This window comes from Salvelinus fontinalis, chromosome 37 (assembly GCF_029448725.1).
Source record: "Salvelinus fontinalis isolate EN_2023a chromosome 37, ASM2944872v1, whole genome shotgun sequence".
Lineage (NCBI taxonomy): Eukaryota > Metazoa > Chordata > Actinopteri > Salmoniformes > Salmonidae > Salvelinus > Salvelinus fontinalis.
The window spans coordinates 912,478-932,286 of NC_074701.1; the positions used below are offsets into that span (position 1 = coordinate 912,478).

A 19,809-nucleotide genomic window follows, 5' to 3' on the forward strand; every position below is an offset into this window, starting at 1 on the left:
AAAGATGCCCTCTGTGGTCAAACTAGCACTAACTAGCATTCAATACCAGTGGTTCACATGTGCCATAGAATTCTGCAGCACCATGCAAGCTGCGTCGCAGTATGCTGCACTTTTTAAAGGACGAACAACTGTACTATGTTACAACAATGGTAGCCACCCTGTACAGTACTTTGGAATCCTTTAGTTAGTCTTTTAAAAAAAACATTTTTTTTAACCTTTATTTAAACCTGTTTGGGAAAGTGGGCAGTATTGTCACCTCCGGATGAGAAGCGTGCCCAAAGTAAATCAGGCCCAGAAGCTAGGATATGCATATAATTGGTAGATTTGGATATAAACCACTCTAAAGTTTCCAGAACTGTTCAAATAATGCATGTGAGTATAACAGAACTGATATGGCAGGCGAAAACCTGAGGAAAATCCTTCCAGGAGGTGCCATTATTTTGAAATGGGTGTTTTTCCATTGAAAACCTATCCACTATATAAAGGGATATGACCCAGATTGCATTCCCTTCAGCTTCCTCTAGCTGTGAACAGTCTTTAACTTCTTAACGCTAGGGGTCATAATAATGAGTGGGCTGGACATGCCAAGAGATGAGTTTGTGTGCGGAAGGCGGACACCTCGGTGGAAATGGAGTCCCTAGAGAAAGCAAAAACAAGATGTTTGTCAGGAGTAGTGCAGTATTATCATAAGGAGATGTACACGTGGAAAACGGAGAAGGAATGGAGGGAAAAAGAGAGGGAGAGGAGGTCTAAGAGCGAGAGGGAAGAAGAGGGTGAGCTTGAGTAATGGTGGAAGATGGTTTGTTAAAGAAGAATGGTAGACTCTGTAAGCAGAGGGAGCTAAAGACAGGAGGAGGAATGGAAGTGAGTAAGGGTGAAGTATCGGAGGTGATACGTGCAGTGAAGTTATTGGAGACGAGGTACGCACCCGAAGATATGGAAAAAGATGACAGTAGGTGTGAAGTTTATGGAAAAAGTGGACTCTTGCCTTTTGACTGATCCATTTGTGGTTTCATGGTAGGTCAAAAAAAAGAGTTGAGTAATGGGGAATCGGTGAGGGTAACCAAAAGTGGTCTAGTGATAATTGTTTGTGTTTCTGTTGGTCAGAGGGAGAATGCGCTCAGAGTAAAACGGGGCAGGAAAAGTGAATTGTTTCACTCAAGAAAGGGCAGAAATGAAATGAATGATAACTGCGGTAGCAGTACATTTAAATGTTGACCAGCTGAGGGGAAAGATTCCTGGTGTATGTGATGCTCATCGTTTGATGTGATGCAGACAGGATGGTGAGAATGCGGGAACAGAAGAGTCATTGCCTGTTCTGTTGAGTCTTTGCCAGAAAAAGTGAAGTTAGGATATATGTTATCCTGTACAAGCGTATGTGCCGAATACATTACGGTGTTATAGGTGTCAAGCTTATGGGCATGTGGCAGCAGTGTTTCGGACGGAGGATCCAATGTGTGAGAAGTGTGCAGAAGGGCATGAGACAAAGGAATGTGTAGTATTGGGGAAAGCAATGGAATGTGTTAATTGTAGGAGAGAGGCAGGTTGAGGATTCCGTGCGAGAGAGGCAGGTTGAGGTTTTAAGGGTTAGAGTAATGCAGAAGTTGTCATATGCTGAGGCAGTGAAGAAAGTAGAGGAAGATGGGTTAACTTCTTTATGATAGGGGGCAGCATTTTCACTTTTGGATGAATTGCGTGCCCATAGTGAACTGCCTCCTACTCTGTCCCAGATGCTAATATATGCATATTATTATTACTATTGGATATGAAACACTCTGAAGTTTCTAAAACTGTTTGAATGATGTCTGTGAGTATAACAGAACTCATATGGCAGGCAAAAACCTGAGAAAAAATGAGTGAGAATTCTGAGACTGGTCAATGTTCAACTCATCGCCGATTCAATTCCCTGTAAGATATGGATCTGTTTGCACTTCCTATGCCTTCCACTAGATGTCAACAGTCTGTAGAACGTGGAATGAAGCCTCTAGTGTGATGTGGGGCTGGATGCGAGGTGTTCCTGGTCACGTGCTTTCCTCATGATATCGCCTTGCGTTCCATAACTTCTACAGACATGAAGGAATGCTCCGGTTGGAACGTTATTGGATATATATGATAACATCCTGAAGATTGATTCTCTACTTAGTTTGACCAGTTTATTCGACCTGTTACATATTTTTTTGAAGTTTTCGTCCGAGTTTGCCTGCATCTGCGCGATCGTTTGGACTTGTGCACTAAACATGCTAGCAAAAGTAGCTACTTAGACATAAATAATGGACATTATCGAACAAAACAACGATTTATTGTGGAACTAGGATTCCTGGGAGTGCATTATGATGATCAAAGGTAAGGGAATATTTATGATGTCATTTTGTATTTCTGTTGACTCCAACATGGCGGAGAAATGTTGTTTTTATCTGAGCTCCGTCTCAGATCATTGCATTGTGTGCTTTTTACGTAAAGTTTTTTTTTAAATCTGACACAGCGGTTGCATTAAAAACAAGTGTATCTTTAATTATATGTGAAACATGTATCTTTCATCAAAGTTTATGATGAGTATTTCTGTTATTTGACGTGGCTCTCTGCAATTTCTCCGGATATTTTGGAGGCATTTCTGAACATGGCGCCAATGTAAACCGAGATTTGTGGATATAAATATGCACATTATCGAACGAAACATAAATGTATTGTGTAACATGATGTCCTATGAGTGTCATCTGATGAAGATCATCAAATGTTAGTGATTCATTTTATCTCTATTTCTGCTTTTTGTGACTACTATCTTTTTCTGGGAAAATGGCTGTGTTTTCTGTGGCTATGTACTGAGCTAATATAATTGTTTGGTGTGCTTTCCTCGTAAATCTTGTTGGCTGGATTCACAACATCTGTAGTTTAATTTGGTGTCTTTCATGTGTGATTACATGAAAGATTGATTTTTATAGTAATATATTTGAATTTGGTGCGCCACATTTCTTCTGGCTTTTGGCCAAGTGGGACGCTACCGTCCCACATATCCCAGAGAAGTTAAGGGGGAGGTGTTACAGCTTTCTTCCTGGGATGAAAGAGAGGACCAAAACGCAGCGCGGCTAGTGTTCAACATGATTTAATAAAGAATAATAACGTGAACACTACAAGCAACAAAACAATAAATGTGAAAACCGAAAACAGTCCTATCTGGTGCAGAATACAAAGACAGGAAACAACCACCCACAAACCCCAAAACAAAACAAGCCACCTAAATATGGTTCCCAATCAGAAACAATGACAAACACCTGCCTCTGAATGAGAACCATATCAGGCATACATAGAAAGGGACAAACTAGACACACAACATAGAATGCCCACCCAGCTCACGTCCTGACCAACACTAAAACAAGTTAAACACACAAGAACTATGGTCAGAACGTGACAGGAGGAGTGGTGAGAGTAGCAGAGATATACCAGTAAAGAGGGATAGACAAAAAGGGATATAAGTTTCAGTGAGACTGGATTTTTAGCACTTATAGCAATGGTTATCACAAGTCCTGCAGGGATGGAATGGAAGTCACAGAAGATAGAGGTTGTGGTGGCAGCTGCAGAGAGGTATTTGGGTGTGCGAGACTTGACATTAGAAGAGTTACAGGGTGTGTTAAGAGGTGATGTCCCATCCTTTCAGGATGATGGCATGAGGTAGGGATAAATACATTTAATTAGTGGAGTTGTAACGATGTACGCTGAAAGTCGGAAAGCTAGTTCAGGGAGTGAATACGTTTATTAAAGAAAAGAGCAACACAAGAACCACGAACAGCGCACCGACATAGAACAGGAACAATAACGACTGGGGAAAAAACCAAAGGGAGTGACATATAAAGGGCAGGTAATCAAGGAGGTGATGGAGACCAGGTGAATGTCATTATGCGCCGAACGATGGTGACAGGTGTGCGCCCTAACGAGCAGCCTGGTGACCTAGAGGCCGGAGAGGAAGCACACGTGACAGGAGTAGGGTGGTGTTAATCTTATTTTATATAATTTTGAAATTAGTGAGTGTAGTGTTAGATGGTGGGGTATTTATTTAGTACATTTCTATTTTTCAAGCAAAGTACAAGGGAGTTTTACTCCAGTCTAGTAGGTGTCTAGTATACAGAAGATAGCCCTATTTGGTAAAAGAACCAAAAGTCCATATTATGGCAAGAACAGCTCAAATAAGCAAAGAGAAACGACAGTCCATCATTACTTTAAGACATGAAGGTCAGTCAATGGGGAACATTTCAAGAACTTTGAAAGTTTCTTCAAGTACAGTCCAAAAACCATCAAGCACTATGATGAAACTGGCTCTCATGAGGACCGCCACAGGAATGGACCCAGAGTTACCTCTGCTGCAGAGGATAAGTTCATTAGAGTGACCAGACTCAGAAATTGCAACTCAAATAAATGCTTCACAGAGCCTTTATGGTCGAGTTGCTGCAAATAAACCACTACTAAAGGACACCAATAAGAAGAAGAAGAGACTTGCTTTGCCAAGAAACACGAGCAATGGACATTAAACCGGTGGAAATTTGTCCTTTAGTCTTTGTGAGACGCATTGTGGGTGAACCGATGATATCCGCATGTGTATTTCCCACCGTAAAACATTGAGGGGGAGAAGTTATGGTGTGGGGGTGCTTTGCTGGTGACACTGTCTGTGATTGATTTAGAATTCAAGGCACACTTACAGCATGGCTACCACAGCATTCTGCAGCAATACGCCATCCCATCTGGTTTGCTCATAGGCCCACTATCATTTGTTTTTCAACAGGATAATGACCCAACAGACCTCCTGGCTGTGTAAGGATTTTTTGATCAAGAAGGAGAGTGATGGAGTGCTGCATGAGATGACCTGGCCTCCACAATCCCCCAACCTCAACCAAATTGAGATGGTTTGGGATGAGTAGGACCGCAGACTTAAGGAAAAGCAGCCAACAAGTGCTCAGCATATGTGGGACCTCCGTCACATTTGTTGGAAAAGCATTCCAGGTAAAGCTGGTTGAGTGAATGCGAAGAGTGTGTAAAGCTATCATCAGAGCAAAGGGTGGCTATTTGAAGAATCTCAAATATAAAATATATTTTGATTTGTATAACACTTTTTTTGGTTACTACATGATTCCATATGTGTTATTTCATAGTTTTTATGTCTTCACTATTATTCTACAATGTAGAAAATAATACAAACAAAGAAAAACCCTTGAGTAGGTGTTCTAAAACTTTTGACCGGTAGTGTATATTCAGACATGCTCAAATGTGTTGGTACCCCTCATAGCTCATTGAAATAATGCTTCATTCCTCCGGAAAATTGATAACATTTAAAAGCTATTTTATCATGAAATGTTGCATGCCTTTGGTTTGACCTAGACAGTTTTTGTGTATGTAGGCTACGTGTGACTTTGAAAAAAAATGATGTAGTTCTGTCCTTGAGCTGTTCTTGTCTATTGATGCTCTGTATTATGTCATTCTGTATTGTGTTTTGTGCGGACCCCAGAAACAGTAGCTGCTGCTTTTGCAACAGCTAATGGCGATCCTAATAAAATACAAAATACCAAACGTCATAGAATAAAGCGAAGAAGCTTGTGTGCACCACACTGAACATGGACCAGAGAAAGCAAAGGAGAGATTTGTCTGAGGAGATCGGAAAGAAAATAATAGACAAGCATGGTAAAGGTAAAGGCTACAAGTGTCACGTTCCTGACCTGTTTTCTCTTGTTTTATATGTCTTTATTGGTCAGGGCGTGAGTGTTGGGTGGGCAGTCTATGTTTTCTATTTCTATGTGGGGTTTTGTGTTCGGCCTGGTATGATTCTCAATTAGAGACAGGTGTGTATCGTTTGTCTCTGATTGAGAGTCATACTAAGGCAGCCAGGGTTTCACTGGTGTTTTGTGGGTGTTTGTTTCCTGTGTTAGCGTTTGGGCCACACAGGACTGTTGCAGGTTAGTCACGTTTGTTGTTTTGTTAATTTGTGGTGTTTGTTGGTTTGCCATTAAAATCATGAATACCTCCTACTCCGCATCTTGGTCCGATCCATGCTCCTCCTCGTCTGAGGAGGAGAACGACATTGACAGCCGTTACAACAAGACTATCTCCAAGCAGCTTGATGTTCCTGTGACAACAGTGGCAAATATAATTATGAAGTTTCAGGTACATTGGACTGTAGCCAACCTCCCTGGGCTGGGCCGCAAGAGGAACATCGACCCCAGATTGAACAGAAGGATAGTGCGAATGGTAGAAAAAGAACCAAGGATAGCTGCCAAAGAGATACAAGCTGAACTCCAAGGTGAAGGTACGTCAGTTTCTAATCGCAACATCCGCCGTTTTTTGAGCGAAAGAAGAGCCAGGAAGACTCCACTTTTGAAAGAAAAACATAAAAAAGCCAGACTGGAATTTGCATGGAAAATGCATATCGACAAGCCACCATCCCTCTGGGAGAATGTCCTTTGGACAGATGAGTCAAAACTGGAGCTTTTTGTCAAGTCACATCAGCTCTATGTTCACAGAAAAGAAAAGAACACCATACCTACAGTAAAACATGGACGCGGCTCGGTTATGTGTTGGTGCAGCTTTGCTTGAGTGCCTTGAATCTGTGCAGGTGTTAGGAATTTTGTTAATACTAACTAAAACAATTTCTAGATTTAGATAAAACTATAACTAATTGAACTCTGCACGCCTAGTGAAAAGAGATTTGTGCTGTGCGTTATAAAATAAGCAAAAAGGGTCGTTAAACTGTGGTTGAACTGACCCAACTTAGCCCTGAGATGTTTAGATAAGGAAGTGAGTAACTTTTTAGGTCTTCCATTATTTTGAGTTGTCTGCTAAAGTGGTAATAAATTATAGTGAGCCTTCAGGAGAATAGATGATATTGTGTGTCATGTGTGTGTGCTGGGGAGTTGGAATGAACTTTTGAACCTGTTTTATATTGACCAGGAAGAGGAGATTTTTTCTGTAACCTATGATGTCATATCTTGTATATAAACTGTTGTTTATGGTCAAATGGTAGCGTGCTCCGAGAATAAATAATATTATCTAATTTTAATAAGACTGTATCCTGTCTATTTTATGTTAATAAGTATCTTACAAATTCTAATAAATAGACAGATTGATTTTAATTAATGAGTACATTAGAGGAATTATTTAATTCCCTCAACAGCAGGTTACAATGAAATCTCAAGACTATCAAAGCATTCTGGAGTAAAACGTACTGCCCAGTGTCAGAAAGCTCTGTCTCAGTCGCAGGTCACGGGTCCTCCAACAGGATAATGACCCAAAACACACAGCTAAAAGAACCCAAGAATGAATAAGAACATAACATTGGACTATTCTGAAGTGGCCTTCTATGAGACCTGATTTGAATTCTATCGAACATCTATGGAAAGAGCTGAAACTTGCAGTCCGGAGAAGGCACCCATCAAACCTGAGACAGCTGGAGCAGTTTGCTCAGGAAGAGTGGGCCAAACTACCCGTTAACAGATGCAGAAGTCTCATTGAGAGCTACAGAAAATGTTGATTGCAGTGATTGCCTCTAAAGGTTGTGCATCAAAATATTAGGTTAAGGGTCCCATCATATTTGTCCATGCCATTTTCATTTGTTTTATTATTTACAATATTATGTTTAATAAAAAATCAAAGGCAAAGTCTGATTTCTATTAAATATGGAATAAACGATGGTGGATGCCAATTACTTTTGTCAGTTTCAAGTTATTTTAGGGAGAACTGTGCATTCTTTGTTTTTTGTGGAGGGGTACCAACAAATTTGAGCACGTCTGTATATGGGAGGCAGGCAAATACCTTTCACTGAGCTGTGTAAAGACAGATTGACAGGGGTGAGACAATGAATTGTAACGTATCTTAATGTTCTTTTGTTGTTTGGAGGTGCACTATCATTCTGACCCTAATTAGCCACGTCCCATCTACTTTTTAACTCCTCGCAAGTGTGGCTTGTTTGGTGTCTGCTGTGAAGGAATACCACAACAAGTCAACTACTTGATTAAATGATGTCTTTCAGCAAAGGCAGCAGCGCAGTCATCAACTACATGCACCATTTCTTCACCATCTATGGAGTTGGGAAAACATGTGTGGACCTGAATTGTGATAACTGCAGTGGCCAAAACAAGAACAGTTTGTGCTCTGGTATTGTGCCTGGCTGACCATGCACAAGCTCCACCACAGTTTGGACCTTCACTTCCTGATCACAGGCCACACCATGTTTGCCCCCGACTGGTGCTTCAGCCTCATCAAGCAGTGCTCCAGATAGACCAGAGGGAACACTTTGTCTGAGATTGCTGGTGTTGTGAAGGACAGCACTGTGACGGGTCCACATCCTAGAGCTGATTGGACCTGTTACGGTACTGGTGGAAAGCTATGGCTGGCAACAACACCTGACTATATACTTAAATCCAAACTGGTTCTCTAGTAGATTGGTACGAATGTCTCATCCTATGTTCAAGAAGGGCCTTTCCCTTTATTCAGATTACACCTGCTCACTTTCGGTTGTTTGAAAGGGAAATAATCTCCAAAATATCTTTATTTTTTAAACAAGCCTTAGAAAGTTGGTTGCAATTTCAGTTTAATCCACCTGAAAGGACGGAACAAATAGTACAACATATTGGGGTTAAATTCAAATATAGTAATTGATAAAAAAAACTTTATCGAAGAAATGTTTAAAAAAGGTATAATTTTTGTGAATGATATCATAAATAGGACTGGTGGAGTAATGTCACACATGCAGCTAACACAGACATATGGAAATGTCTGCTCTACCCAAAATTACAACCAATTAATTGCAGCAATACCACAAAAATGGAAGAGGCAAGTAGAAGGGGATAAAAGTAAGGAACTTGTATGTCGGCCCTATATTAAAGAACATAAATGGTTAAAGAAAAGTGTGATAAATAAAAGCATTTACCAATTTAATTTAAGGACCAAAAAACTGACAGCTGTGCCATATAAATTGCAAAATAGTTGGGAAGAGATTTTCGATGTACCCATTCCATGGCACATGGTTTATGAATTGATACGCAAAACAACGCCGGATTCAAAACTTCGAATTTTTCAATTTAAATTATTGTACAAAATTCTTGCAACTAATAGAATGTTAAATATATGGGGGATACAATGTTCCCAGCTCTGCAAATTCTGCTGTGAGGAGGCAGAGTCATTAGATCATTTATTTTGGTATTGTCCGTATGTAGCTCGTTTTTGGTCACAGGTCCAGGAATGGTTGAAGAATTGCAACATTTGCGTAGAACTAACGCTACAGATAGCAATACTGGGGGATTTGAAAAGCCATAGTCAATCAATCAATAATATAATAATTATTTTAGTAAAAAAAAATATTTTTAATTTACAATCCGTGGAAGCTATGAGAATAGGAAGATTCAAATCTTTTGTGAAGCATCACAGCACAGTTGAAAAATATATGGCAAATAAAAATCCAAAATGGATGATGTTGGAAGATAGATGGGAAGGGTTGAGTGGAGCTGAAGGGTGGGACTAATAACAAGATAAACAATGTAGGGCATACGGGATCTGTGAAATGTGTATAGGTGCGGAGCTTTTGTGAAATAGCACAGTTACAAGTGGAAATCAAACTGGATGGACAACAGAAATAGAGGAAGGACTAAGAACAAACAAGAGAGAACTATTATAAAGTAGACTGTGTCTGTAAAATGTGTATGAGATGTATAAATTGAAGGTAAAAACAGAAATGTTAATCAGTTTACCACAATTGGGGGATCGGTGGTAGGGTTTGCGGGGAATAATAATAAAGGTATACTCTTTAAAAAAGCATGTATGTCTATATAGGTATGTGTATGTATATATGTGTATATGTATGGATATATATATTTACCCCAAAAAATATGGGGGATTGGAAATGATGCAGACAATTACATTGGAAGCAACATTCTTTCCGCAATATTAAGCTGATACAACCCTAAAAATAAAAAAAAACAACAACACCTGACTCCGTACTTCAGGCCGCTGCCACAGATCAAGCAGTACCAGCACTTCAGGTGAATATCCTTTTCATTGCATTGTATGAGGTTATTCTTCTTATCTAAACTTGGGAGGTGAATTGATGTTATGCAAGGTTGTAATGTCTTCAATTTGTTTGTTTGTTATTTCCTGTTTTACAGCTTTGATGCTCTGGAGCCTGGTGGTGTTGTCGCCAAGGAGTGTTCAGACTCAGTCACGGCCAGGTTTCATTCAATACATCCTTTAAGCCAAATAATATGGAAATAAGATAACTCTAGATGTAGTTAATGATAGGGTGTGCATTGTTACAGTAGCTGGCGGAGTCCTAGCCTAGCTTATTTTGGTGGGAGTGATTCATGTAACAAGGTTACATGGTGCTACACAGGAGACTGCAAAAGTGTAATTACAGAACATGTTCGCTACATTTGGAACAAGACATCTTGTAATTACATAAATTATGAGTAATTACACGTGGAATAATCGCACACAAGCTGGTTTGTAATTACATATCTTTGTTCCACTTGTGTAATAACCTATATTGCTTAACCCTTATTACATACACCTGGCCACAATCCCCCGACATCAACCAAATTGAGTTGGTTTTGGATGAGTCGGACCACAGAATGAAGGAAAAGCAGCCAACAAGTGCTTAGCATATGTGGGAACTCCTTCAAGACTGTTGGAAAAGCATTCCAGGTGAAGCTGGTTGAGATAATACCAAGAGTGTGCTAAGCTGTCATCAAGGCAAAGGGTGGTTACTTGAAGAATCTCAAATATAAAATATATTTTGATTTGTTTAACACTTTTTTGGTTACTATTTGATTCCATGTGTTATTTCCTAGTTTTGATGTCTTCACTATTATTCCACAATGTAGAAAATAGTACAAATAAAGAAAAACACTTGAATGAGTCGGTGTTCTAAAACGTTTACATGTAACTACTATGTTATGAGTACATGTATTACTATTTAGTTACATTTTAATTAATGTGCACCTGATGTAAAGTGTTACCTGATGCGTTCTCCGTTTTGCTCTACGACCCTCACAAGTGTCACGGGATTCGTCTGAAAGTAACCGGTACCATTTTTTTTAAACTAATGGAAGTACTGTATGAAGGTAGTTTTGTGCCTACCCAAAAAAGGGGTTAAATATTTGTAAAACATATACATGTGTATACATATATATACTGTACATATATTTCCTTGATTTAGGACAGAAACTTCAAAACCTTGTTTCTTATTACCATTTTTGAAATGTCCTTTATGCCATTTATGAATGTGCTATTCAATGCATTTACATGGGTAAAAGCAAAAATCTATATTTTATCAAATCATTTTTACTTTGATTTAACTAGGCAAGTCAGAACAAATTCTAATTTTCAATGACGGCCTAGGAACAGAGGCTTAGCTGCCTTGATCAGGGGCAGAACAGCAGATTTTTCCCTTGTCAGCTTGGGGATTTGACCTTGCAACCTTTCGGTTACTAGTCCAACGCTCTAACCACTAGGCTACCTGCCGCCCCATATTTATTTCAGTGATATCTAAAGGGTTCCTAACATTCCAAATCGAATAGCTAAATGATCCATAGGATTACCATCGTAAAACAATTCCATACGTCAGCTTAGCACCCCGCCCACACAATTTCTATGCCTCAGTAATGCAAAAATACATAATATGCACTTAATATGGACACATCAACTCAATGATTTCATTCCCACACATTAGACCAGTCATCACAACTCAAGCACCCTACCGTATTTCTTTCACATCAAGTCCGCATTAGAAAACATCACTGTTATGTCACACTTTATACACCATTTATACATAGTATGACATAAGCTTATAGATGATGTGTGAAGCATTTATGTAATGCTTCGGATGACTTTATGTATGCTATAAGTTGTAGTTTGTTTATAGTGTGACCAAAAATTGGCATAATAAAACACAGATTCAGGACAATGGTGAATATGAAGAACGAAAGGAGGAGGATGTAATTAACCTTATTAAAGTTGCTTATACGGATCCCCATTTAGATGTTACCTTCCCACCTACTATTCCTCCTACAGGATGTGAGATGTGGTAAGGCCTGCATTACAGCCACTTATTTAATCATACTCACAGCGTGTCTGTAGGATGTAAATAATGATAACAGTTCCGAGAAAATGACGAGACAATTTAAGGGTTCAAACATACATACCTAGACACGCTTCCTTGATTTCTGTCTTATCTGTCCGCCGAATGATCTTCACCACGAATATCACAGCCAAAGGAGTGAGAAACGAAATTGCCTGTGACGAAAACAAGAACAAACACAATCTAAAGACAACCCTGACATTGTTGCCGATTACAGGAACTCTTAATCATTTCCCAGAGGTCCACAAGAGCGATTTTCCTGGCTTGACACAAAATTACTTTTCCTTACACTGGGAGTGTGCAGTGTGGCATCTACCTTTAAAGGTTTTAATCAAAATAGTGCAAAATGAGCTGCCACTGACAAGGTTCTTTATTGTGCTCTGGAATCTCTTGCACTAAAGGGAGCATTCTGTTTGGTGTTCAGTGGCTGTCACTCCGTAGGAGACTTGGGCCTTCACAGACACCAGGTTATTATTTCTGCTTCAAAAAGTGTTCATTACTTTCGGCCCAAATTCAATAATCCTGTTTTTCCTTCAAAGTCTGCAGTGGATGCAAACACTTGATTCATAAGATGTGCAGCACATTGATGTTCACAGCACATCGAATTTCCCTTGAGATAGTGATAATTGGACCATTTAAGTCTTTAAATTCAAATTTATCGTATCAGTTAAGCAATCTGTATCAAAATCACTATCGCTCTCTGGCAATTATAACCTCACCCAGGAGATCACAGCGGGTCTATGAGAGGTCAGACTGGGTAGGGCTCTTAAACTTCTGGGATGAAGGATGACTATGGATTAGATACAGGATAGGCACAGCCCTGTCTGTGTGAAGCGCCAAAAGCGATAGATGGAGAAGCAAAGTTAGCCTATTGTTGCTCTGTCAATACAAATATGTTATTTTGTCATCACAATAAAATTACTTTTTGGAAAGAGTTCCTTTTTAGTCTTTTAATATAATTTTCCTTGCTTTTTATAGAAGGCAGGGGAGGAAGTTACACAGACGTTATGGTGTTAACCTTCTTCAATGTGTATCAGGGGACAGCAGTAAGCCGCTGTCACTCTACGTATTTGCTGACCTGTGACACACATTCCCAGTTAGATGGGAGCAGCCAAAGAATTAACACACACAGGAACAATATTTATTAAACACACTGGAGATGAACATGGGCATATGCATGGGGATGGTTCTGTAACGGACAGAAACAGAGATACTGTAGAATGAATATGCTATACAGGAGATAAATACACTGTCCTGAATGGAAATATGCAGTACGATAGAATGGGATATGGAATAGAACACGAATTGTATCTAATATTGACCTAATAATTACCATGTATTACATAGTAACACCAGATTAATGACTAGCATGGCAATAGGACAGTAAGAATAATGGCAAGGACTGTATATAGCATATAGTAGGCTATTGCACACCAACATTCAAGAGCAAGGACTGTATTTAAATCTATAGGAAATAGGTAGTAGTAAACAGTCACTAATCATTGCAGACAATATCAGTAGTAGTCACTTAGTAATAACAGGAATGAGAACTACATAGAATAACGCTACTCTGCACATACGGCAATGACAACAACATCGACAATAACTTACTTTGTTAACACATCTCATGCCTATATGTCCACTCACGTTCTCAGACCAGAAAACATGGTTCAGGCCCGGCTAATACTTATACTTTTGAGGGAGCATGCAAAGGACTAGATTGACTAGACTGCTAGGAGCATCTGACCAATCACAGGATGCATGATAAGTGCATGGGGTCAGTGTGGGATGCATGGGGTCAGTTTGATTGGCTGAAGCCATGAGCTGGGGTGATCGATATTCTCAAGTGAGGGGAGAGCTAGACTACAGTGGTTCTTCCTTTGAAAGTTTTGAGCTTATGCTGCGACCGTTAGTGGTAGATGGTGGCATTCTGTCATTGCACCAATCTATCACAATGGGGAGTTAGAACGCTGATCTATCGGTGGAGGTGTTAATGGAGGTGTTTTCAGTCTGAGAGAGTCTCTCTTCTCTGACACTAGAGTCCTGCGTCAGGCATAAAAAAAACTGTCGGTGGTCCTGGAAGATTTTAAATCATACTGAAGATAGATGAGAGCCGATCTGTTATCCAACGATTATTATTTTTATTATTATTAACCCTGCATTAAAATTACATAAAATGTTGGATCAAGCATATAATGTACAGTATTTTTCCATCAACATCTTCATGCTTTTGTTAATAAAATAATGATAAAAATACTCTTTAAAAATGCAGATGTTTATTTCAACTACTGTACATCTCAGCTACATAATCCCCCAATTTAATAGTATTTTTGAAATGTCTCCAGTAGATTTTCCTTTCTTCCTGAAAGCCCTAATCTGTTCACTTAAATGAATAGAGATCCTGGTCATGCTACAGTATGTTGTTACAGGATAATCAAGGTGAGGACAATCGGCAATCTGCTGTATACTTATGGCCTATTGTAACCTGGAGTCACACCTTTCCAGTACTCCTCAACCCGCACAGTACTCCTCAACCCGCACAAAACTCCACCCTTAAATAGGTCGTTTTTGAAAGGTAACTGAGTTATCTAAAATAAAATGACATTGCAACCAAAGACAACAGAGAAAATGTACATAGTTTATCAAGCCAGCTTCTGTGTTTTTGTTTGACAGCCAATATTAAAAACAATCAAATGCATGTGTGAATTCAATCGCTTTAGCTGACATGTTGCAGTTTATACATTGTTAAATTATTTAAGGGTTCTTTCTCTTCTCTGTACTGGAGTTCTTTTAAGAATACAAAAGATGCCTTCCACCCTTGATGGGTTATCAGCAGGACAATAGACTCTTGCCAAGTTTAGGGACTTTAAACGTATTCATGGGTGTTTGTGAGTTATGTCACTTCTTCCATTTCTTCATAGCCCACCAAATGCATTGTTTTCTAACCATATCTGGATGGATCCATAACGACCCACTATGGAGATAACAAAAATATTGGAATAAAGTAGGCAAAGGAAGATAACAAATTGTTGCTTACTGAAACTCCCAAAGTCGTCCAATTGTTATAATAGGATTTGAAGCAATAGCCTACTCGTGTGTGGTCAAATTTTTCAGCACCATTTTGTGCTGCTCTGAGACAAGCATGGGAACTGGTCTTGATAAATTAATTCGATTTTTATTTTCACTTAATCTCTGTTTGGGTATTGATTAGCTTACAGTTAGGGTGTGGAAATGTTAGGATTACTTTGCTCTTCACTCGCAGTGTCATGTTCCTGACCTTATTTCCTTTGTTTAGTCTTTGTTAAGTTGGTCAGGACGTGAGCTGGGTGGGCATTCTATGTTTTGTGTTTCTATGTTGGGTTTGTTGTTTGGCCTAATATGGTTCTCAATCAGAGGCAGGTGTTTGTCATTGTCTCTGATTGGGAACCATGTTAAGGTAGCCTGTTTGCACTGTTGGTTTGTGGATGATTGTTTTCTGTCTTTGTGTTCTGCACCAGATAGGACTGTTTTCGGTATTCACATTTATTGTTTTGTAGCTTGTAGTGTTCACGGTATTATTCTTTATTAAACATGTTGAACACTAGCAGCACTGCGTTTTGGTCCTCTCCTTCATCCCAGGAAGAAAGCCGTTACACGCAGTCACTTAGTAGCCTAGGCCTACTCCCGACCGGTCACGTTGTACAGCACCATATTTTCCTAATATTAAAAACAGTCAAATGCATTCCTGAATTTAACCGCTTTAGCCGACATGTTGAGGTTTATTCATTGTTTAAATATTCAAGACTCCCTTTGTTATTTCATTTTATAACAAAAAATATTGAATGTATTTAAAGATGACTTGTATGCTGTGTGATGACATGCATAGATGAATGAATGATTGATTGATTAACTGTATATTGAAGTAGGCCTGTGTCGTGAGGTGACTATAATTAATGTGATGACTGTTATTTTATTAAATCAATTAACTATGTTTAATTACTACATGATTAAATTAATCATGTAACAGTTAATTCATTAGTAACTTGGAGCACCACAGGAAAACCTATTTGACGAGTTACTATCTCCCGAATTACCTCTTATAAGATATATTCATATCTATAGATAAGTCACTTATTAATGTATTAGTACTTCATCATTCTCATTCTGAACATAATTGACCTCGTAAATCTGCACAAACCCTAGCCTAAGTGATGATTCAGCAATACACAAATTGGCTTAATTATTTATTTATTAATCTCTCTGGGATAGGCGGGACACTTGCGTCCCACTTGGCCAATAGCCAGGGAAAATGTAGAGCGCCAAATTCCAAAAATTATATAAAATCAAACTTTCATTAAATCACACATGTAAGATACCAAATTAAAGCTACACTCATTGTGAATCCAGCCGACATGTCAGATTTAAAAAAGGCTTTTCGGTGAATGCATAAGATGCTATTATCTGATGATAACACAACAGTAAACAAAGAAAGTGTAGCATATTTCAACCCTGCAGACGCAACACAAAAAGCAGAAATAAAATATAAATCATGCCTTACCTTTGACAAGCTTCTTTTGTTGGCACTCCAATGTGTCCCATAAACATCACAAATGGTCCTTTTGTTTGATTAATTCCGTCCATATACGTATATCTTTATAGGTATGTATATGTATATATGAGCATATGTATTGTGGCGTACAGCAGGTCAGCCACCAGGGGGAGACTCGTCGAGGCCTGGTAACAGATGGAGTATACGTCACGAGGCGATGGCTCCATCTGCTGGACGTGCCAGGTCTCAACGGGCTCTCCAGCCAGGACAAATTGGGAGCTGGTGAGTAATCAAGGGCGGATTGCTCATCAGCTGTGCAAGGTCCATAAAGCTGCCAGAAGGGCAGCACACAGGGGGTGGGGGAAGAAAGGACTCCCGTGTTATTGTGGATGGTTGGAGAGGTAACAAGAGGGAGTTCAGTTTTGTGCCCGACAGGATATAGCCAGAACCGGAACCCCGAAGTGGGTATCCCAGAGATGGTCTCAAAGGGGAGACCTAACCTTTTGTTTTTGATGGATTATTTAAATAAACACCCTTGAAACTGAGCCTTCTCTGTCCGTGTCTGATCTGGGTAAAAGTATTGACCAAATCCGTTGGTCTGCCACAGTATGCATATGTTTATGGATGTATATATTTACCCCAAAAAAGCTATGGGGGATTGGAAATTATGCAGACAATTACATTGATGGATGCAACAATATTTCCGCAATATTAAGCTGATCCACCCCTTTAAAAAAAATAGCTATTGATAACAAATGTGTATTTTGTGGTTGTGAACCAGAGACTCACCAGAGATTTATTTTGGTACTGTTCTTATGTCAGAAGATTTTGGAGTGAGTAAGATTTCATTTTAAAATTAACTACTATTAATGTTAATTTGAAAGACTCTGATATTACATTTTATTTTGATCCAAATTATATGGACCTTGATTTAAACTAAAGTGGGTGGAAAACAAACCCCTCTTCACATTGTTTAAGATAGATTTGAAATATTAATATTAAGTGTAAAAACAAAAAATCCTTACCTACCATAAATCTTTTTGAGAAATTGAAAATGTATCTCAATATGTAATATGTACTCTTGTTTATATATTTCTTTTTTTGTGTGTGTTCTGTTCATAATAACAATACAAAGGGTAAAAAGCAGTCAAGCTACCAAGCTAACTTGGTAGCCACTTCCACACACAAATGAGAGCTCACTGAACATTACTCGCCATAGCAGAGCTGGTTAGGCTGTTATGTTATCCAGAGCGTTGGTGACTGCAACTGTAGTGTCAGATTGTCCATTCGTAAATTCAGAGCATTTTGCTCTCGAAGTGTTCAAGCACACACTGGACGCTCTGGCCGAGGAGTAGGGTTGATCTGAGCATTCTGACCTCCCAACGTCAGTCAAGCACCCAAGCTAAATGGCTAACATTGGCTAGCTTGCTAGCTACTTCCATAATGAGAGAACACCCCGCTCTGACCATTTAACTCGCCAAAGTAGAGCTGGTTAGGCTGTTTTCATGTTATCCATGTTATCCGCAATTTAATTACGCTTTTTTGCCAACGTTTACGGACACCAGCCATATTCAACGGGTGTTGAGCGTTCGTAAATTCATCAGTTATTCTGTGCTCTTGCACAGTCTGACGAGAGTCTTTTGTTGAGTCATGTAGCTATCTAGGTGAACCAATGAACCATAATCCTAACTCGTGACGTTACTACCCTGCATGAATCTGCAGGTATCTAACCACCAGGTCTAATGTTAGCTAGATAACATTAGGCTATAACTAGTCAAGCAAATGGGTCTGAGATATGAATAATAAGATCATACACGTAACATTAGATAGCGAGCCAGCCAGATAACGTTAGCTAGCTAGCTAACAGTACACTTTAACTTGAAATGAAACTACATCCTGTCAAAATTTGAAATGTGTAATATCTGAAAATGTAGCCAGCTAGACTATTTTACCTGTGGTCTGAAATTGCAGTAGATAACCAGAGCAAATTTACCAGCTAGTATGTCTGTCAACAGTTGATGCAGTGACATTCTATTTAAATGGATATTTGCATAGTGGAGTTTGTTGTTAAGACATGTAGCTAGCAAGCTAAACAATGAACCATAATGCCAACTATTACAATTAAACTGCATAAGCCTACTGTCAAGTTGAAGTGTACTGTTAGCTAGCTACCATTATGTGTATGCTCCCCACTTTCTGGAGGACCAAGTTTTGAAATCAGTGGAATTCAATTATGATAGCAACATTTTCAGATATTACACGTTTCTAATTTCAACAGAAAGTGGTTACATTTCAAGTTAAAGTGTACTGTTAGCCAGTTAACGTTAGCTGACTGGCTGCAGATTCATGCAGGGTAGTAAAGTCCTGATATAAAAAATGACGTTCAAACGGCTCCGTTCAAACGGCTCCGTTCAAACGGCTCCGTTCAAACGGCTCCGTTCAAACGGCTCCGTTCAAACGGCTCCGTTCAAACGGCTCCGTTCAAACGGCTCCGTTCAAACGGCTCCGTTCAAACGGCTCCGTGAAGTAATGATCCGATACACACTCCTAGATTCCTGAAACGGGTCACACTTATAAACCATGAGTGTGCATAAAATAAATCCCAAAACATTTGTGTGCAAGTTGTAATGCAAGTTGTCATTTATAAAAATTCAACTTGATGTAAGAATGTACATAAACTTTAGACCATGCATACACAGTTTCTAGTGGTGGGTGTATTGCACTGCAAGCAGGCAAGTAGCCTAGTATTTTGTGCCAATGGGAGATAAGATGGACATGTTTGTTCATATGAAATAACAGGTTAAACCAGGTTAATCCAGGTTAAACAGGTTAATCCTTAGGAGTCTATTGATCCTTAACTTCTCTAGGGTAGGGGGCAGCATTTTCACATTTGGATGAAAAGTATACCCAAATTCAACTGCCAGCTACTCATCCCCAGGAGATAAGATATGCATATTATTAGTAGATTTGGATATGAAACACTCTGAAGATTCTAAAACGGTTTGAATCATGTCTGTGAGTATAACAGAACTTATTTAGCAGGCGAAACCCCGAGGACAAACCATTCAGATTTTTTTGTTGTTGAGGTCACTCTTTTCAATGATTTTTCATTGGGAAACCAGATTTCTAAGCGAATTGCTTGCAGTTCCTATGGCTTCCACTAGATGTCAACATT

General features: G+C 39.2%; 1 protein-coding gene across 1 annotated transcript in view; it reads right to left on the bottom strand.

Annotated features, from left to right (window-relative positions):
* The window catches only part of LOC129835969 (phospholipid phosphatase 4-like), a 199,402-nt gene that overhangs the window by 77,592 nt on the left and 102,001 nt on the right, over positions 1–19,809 (bottom strand). The window contains exon 3 of the mRNA XM_055901675.1: positions 12,171–12,261. Within this exon, the coding sequence (XP_055757650.1) occupies positions 12,171–12,261 (91 nt within the window). The remainder of the gene's footprint in view (positions 1–12,170; positions 12,262–19,809) is intronic.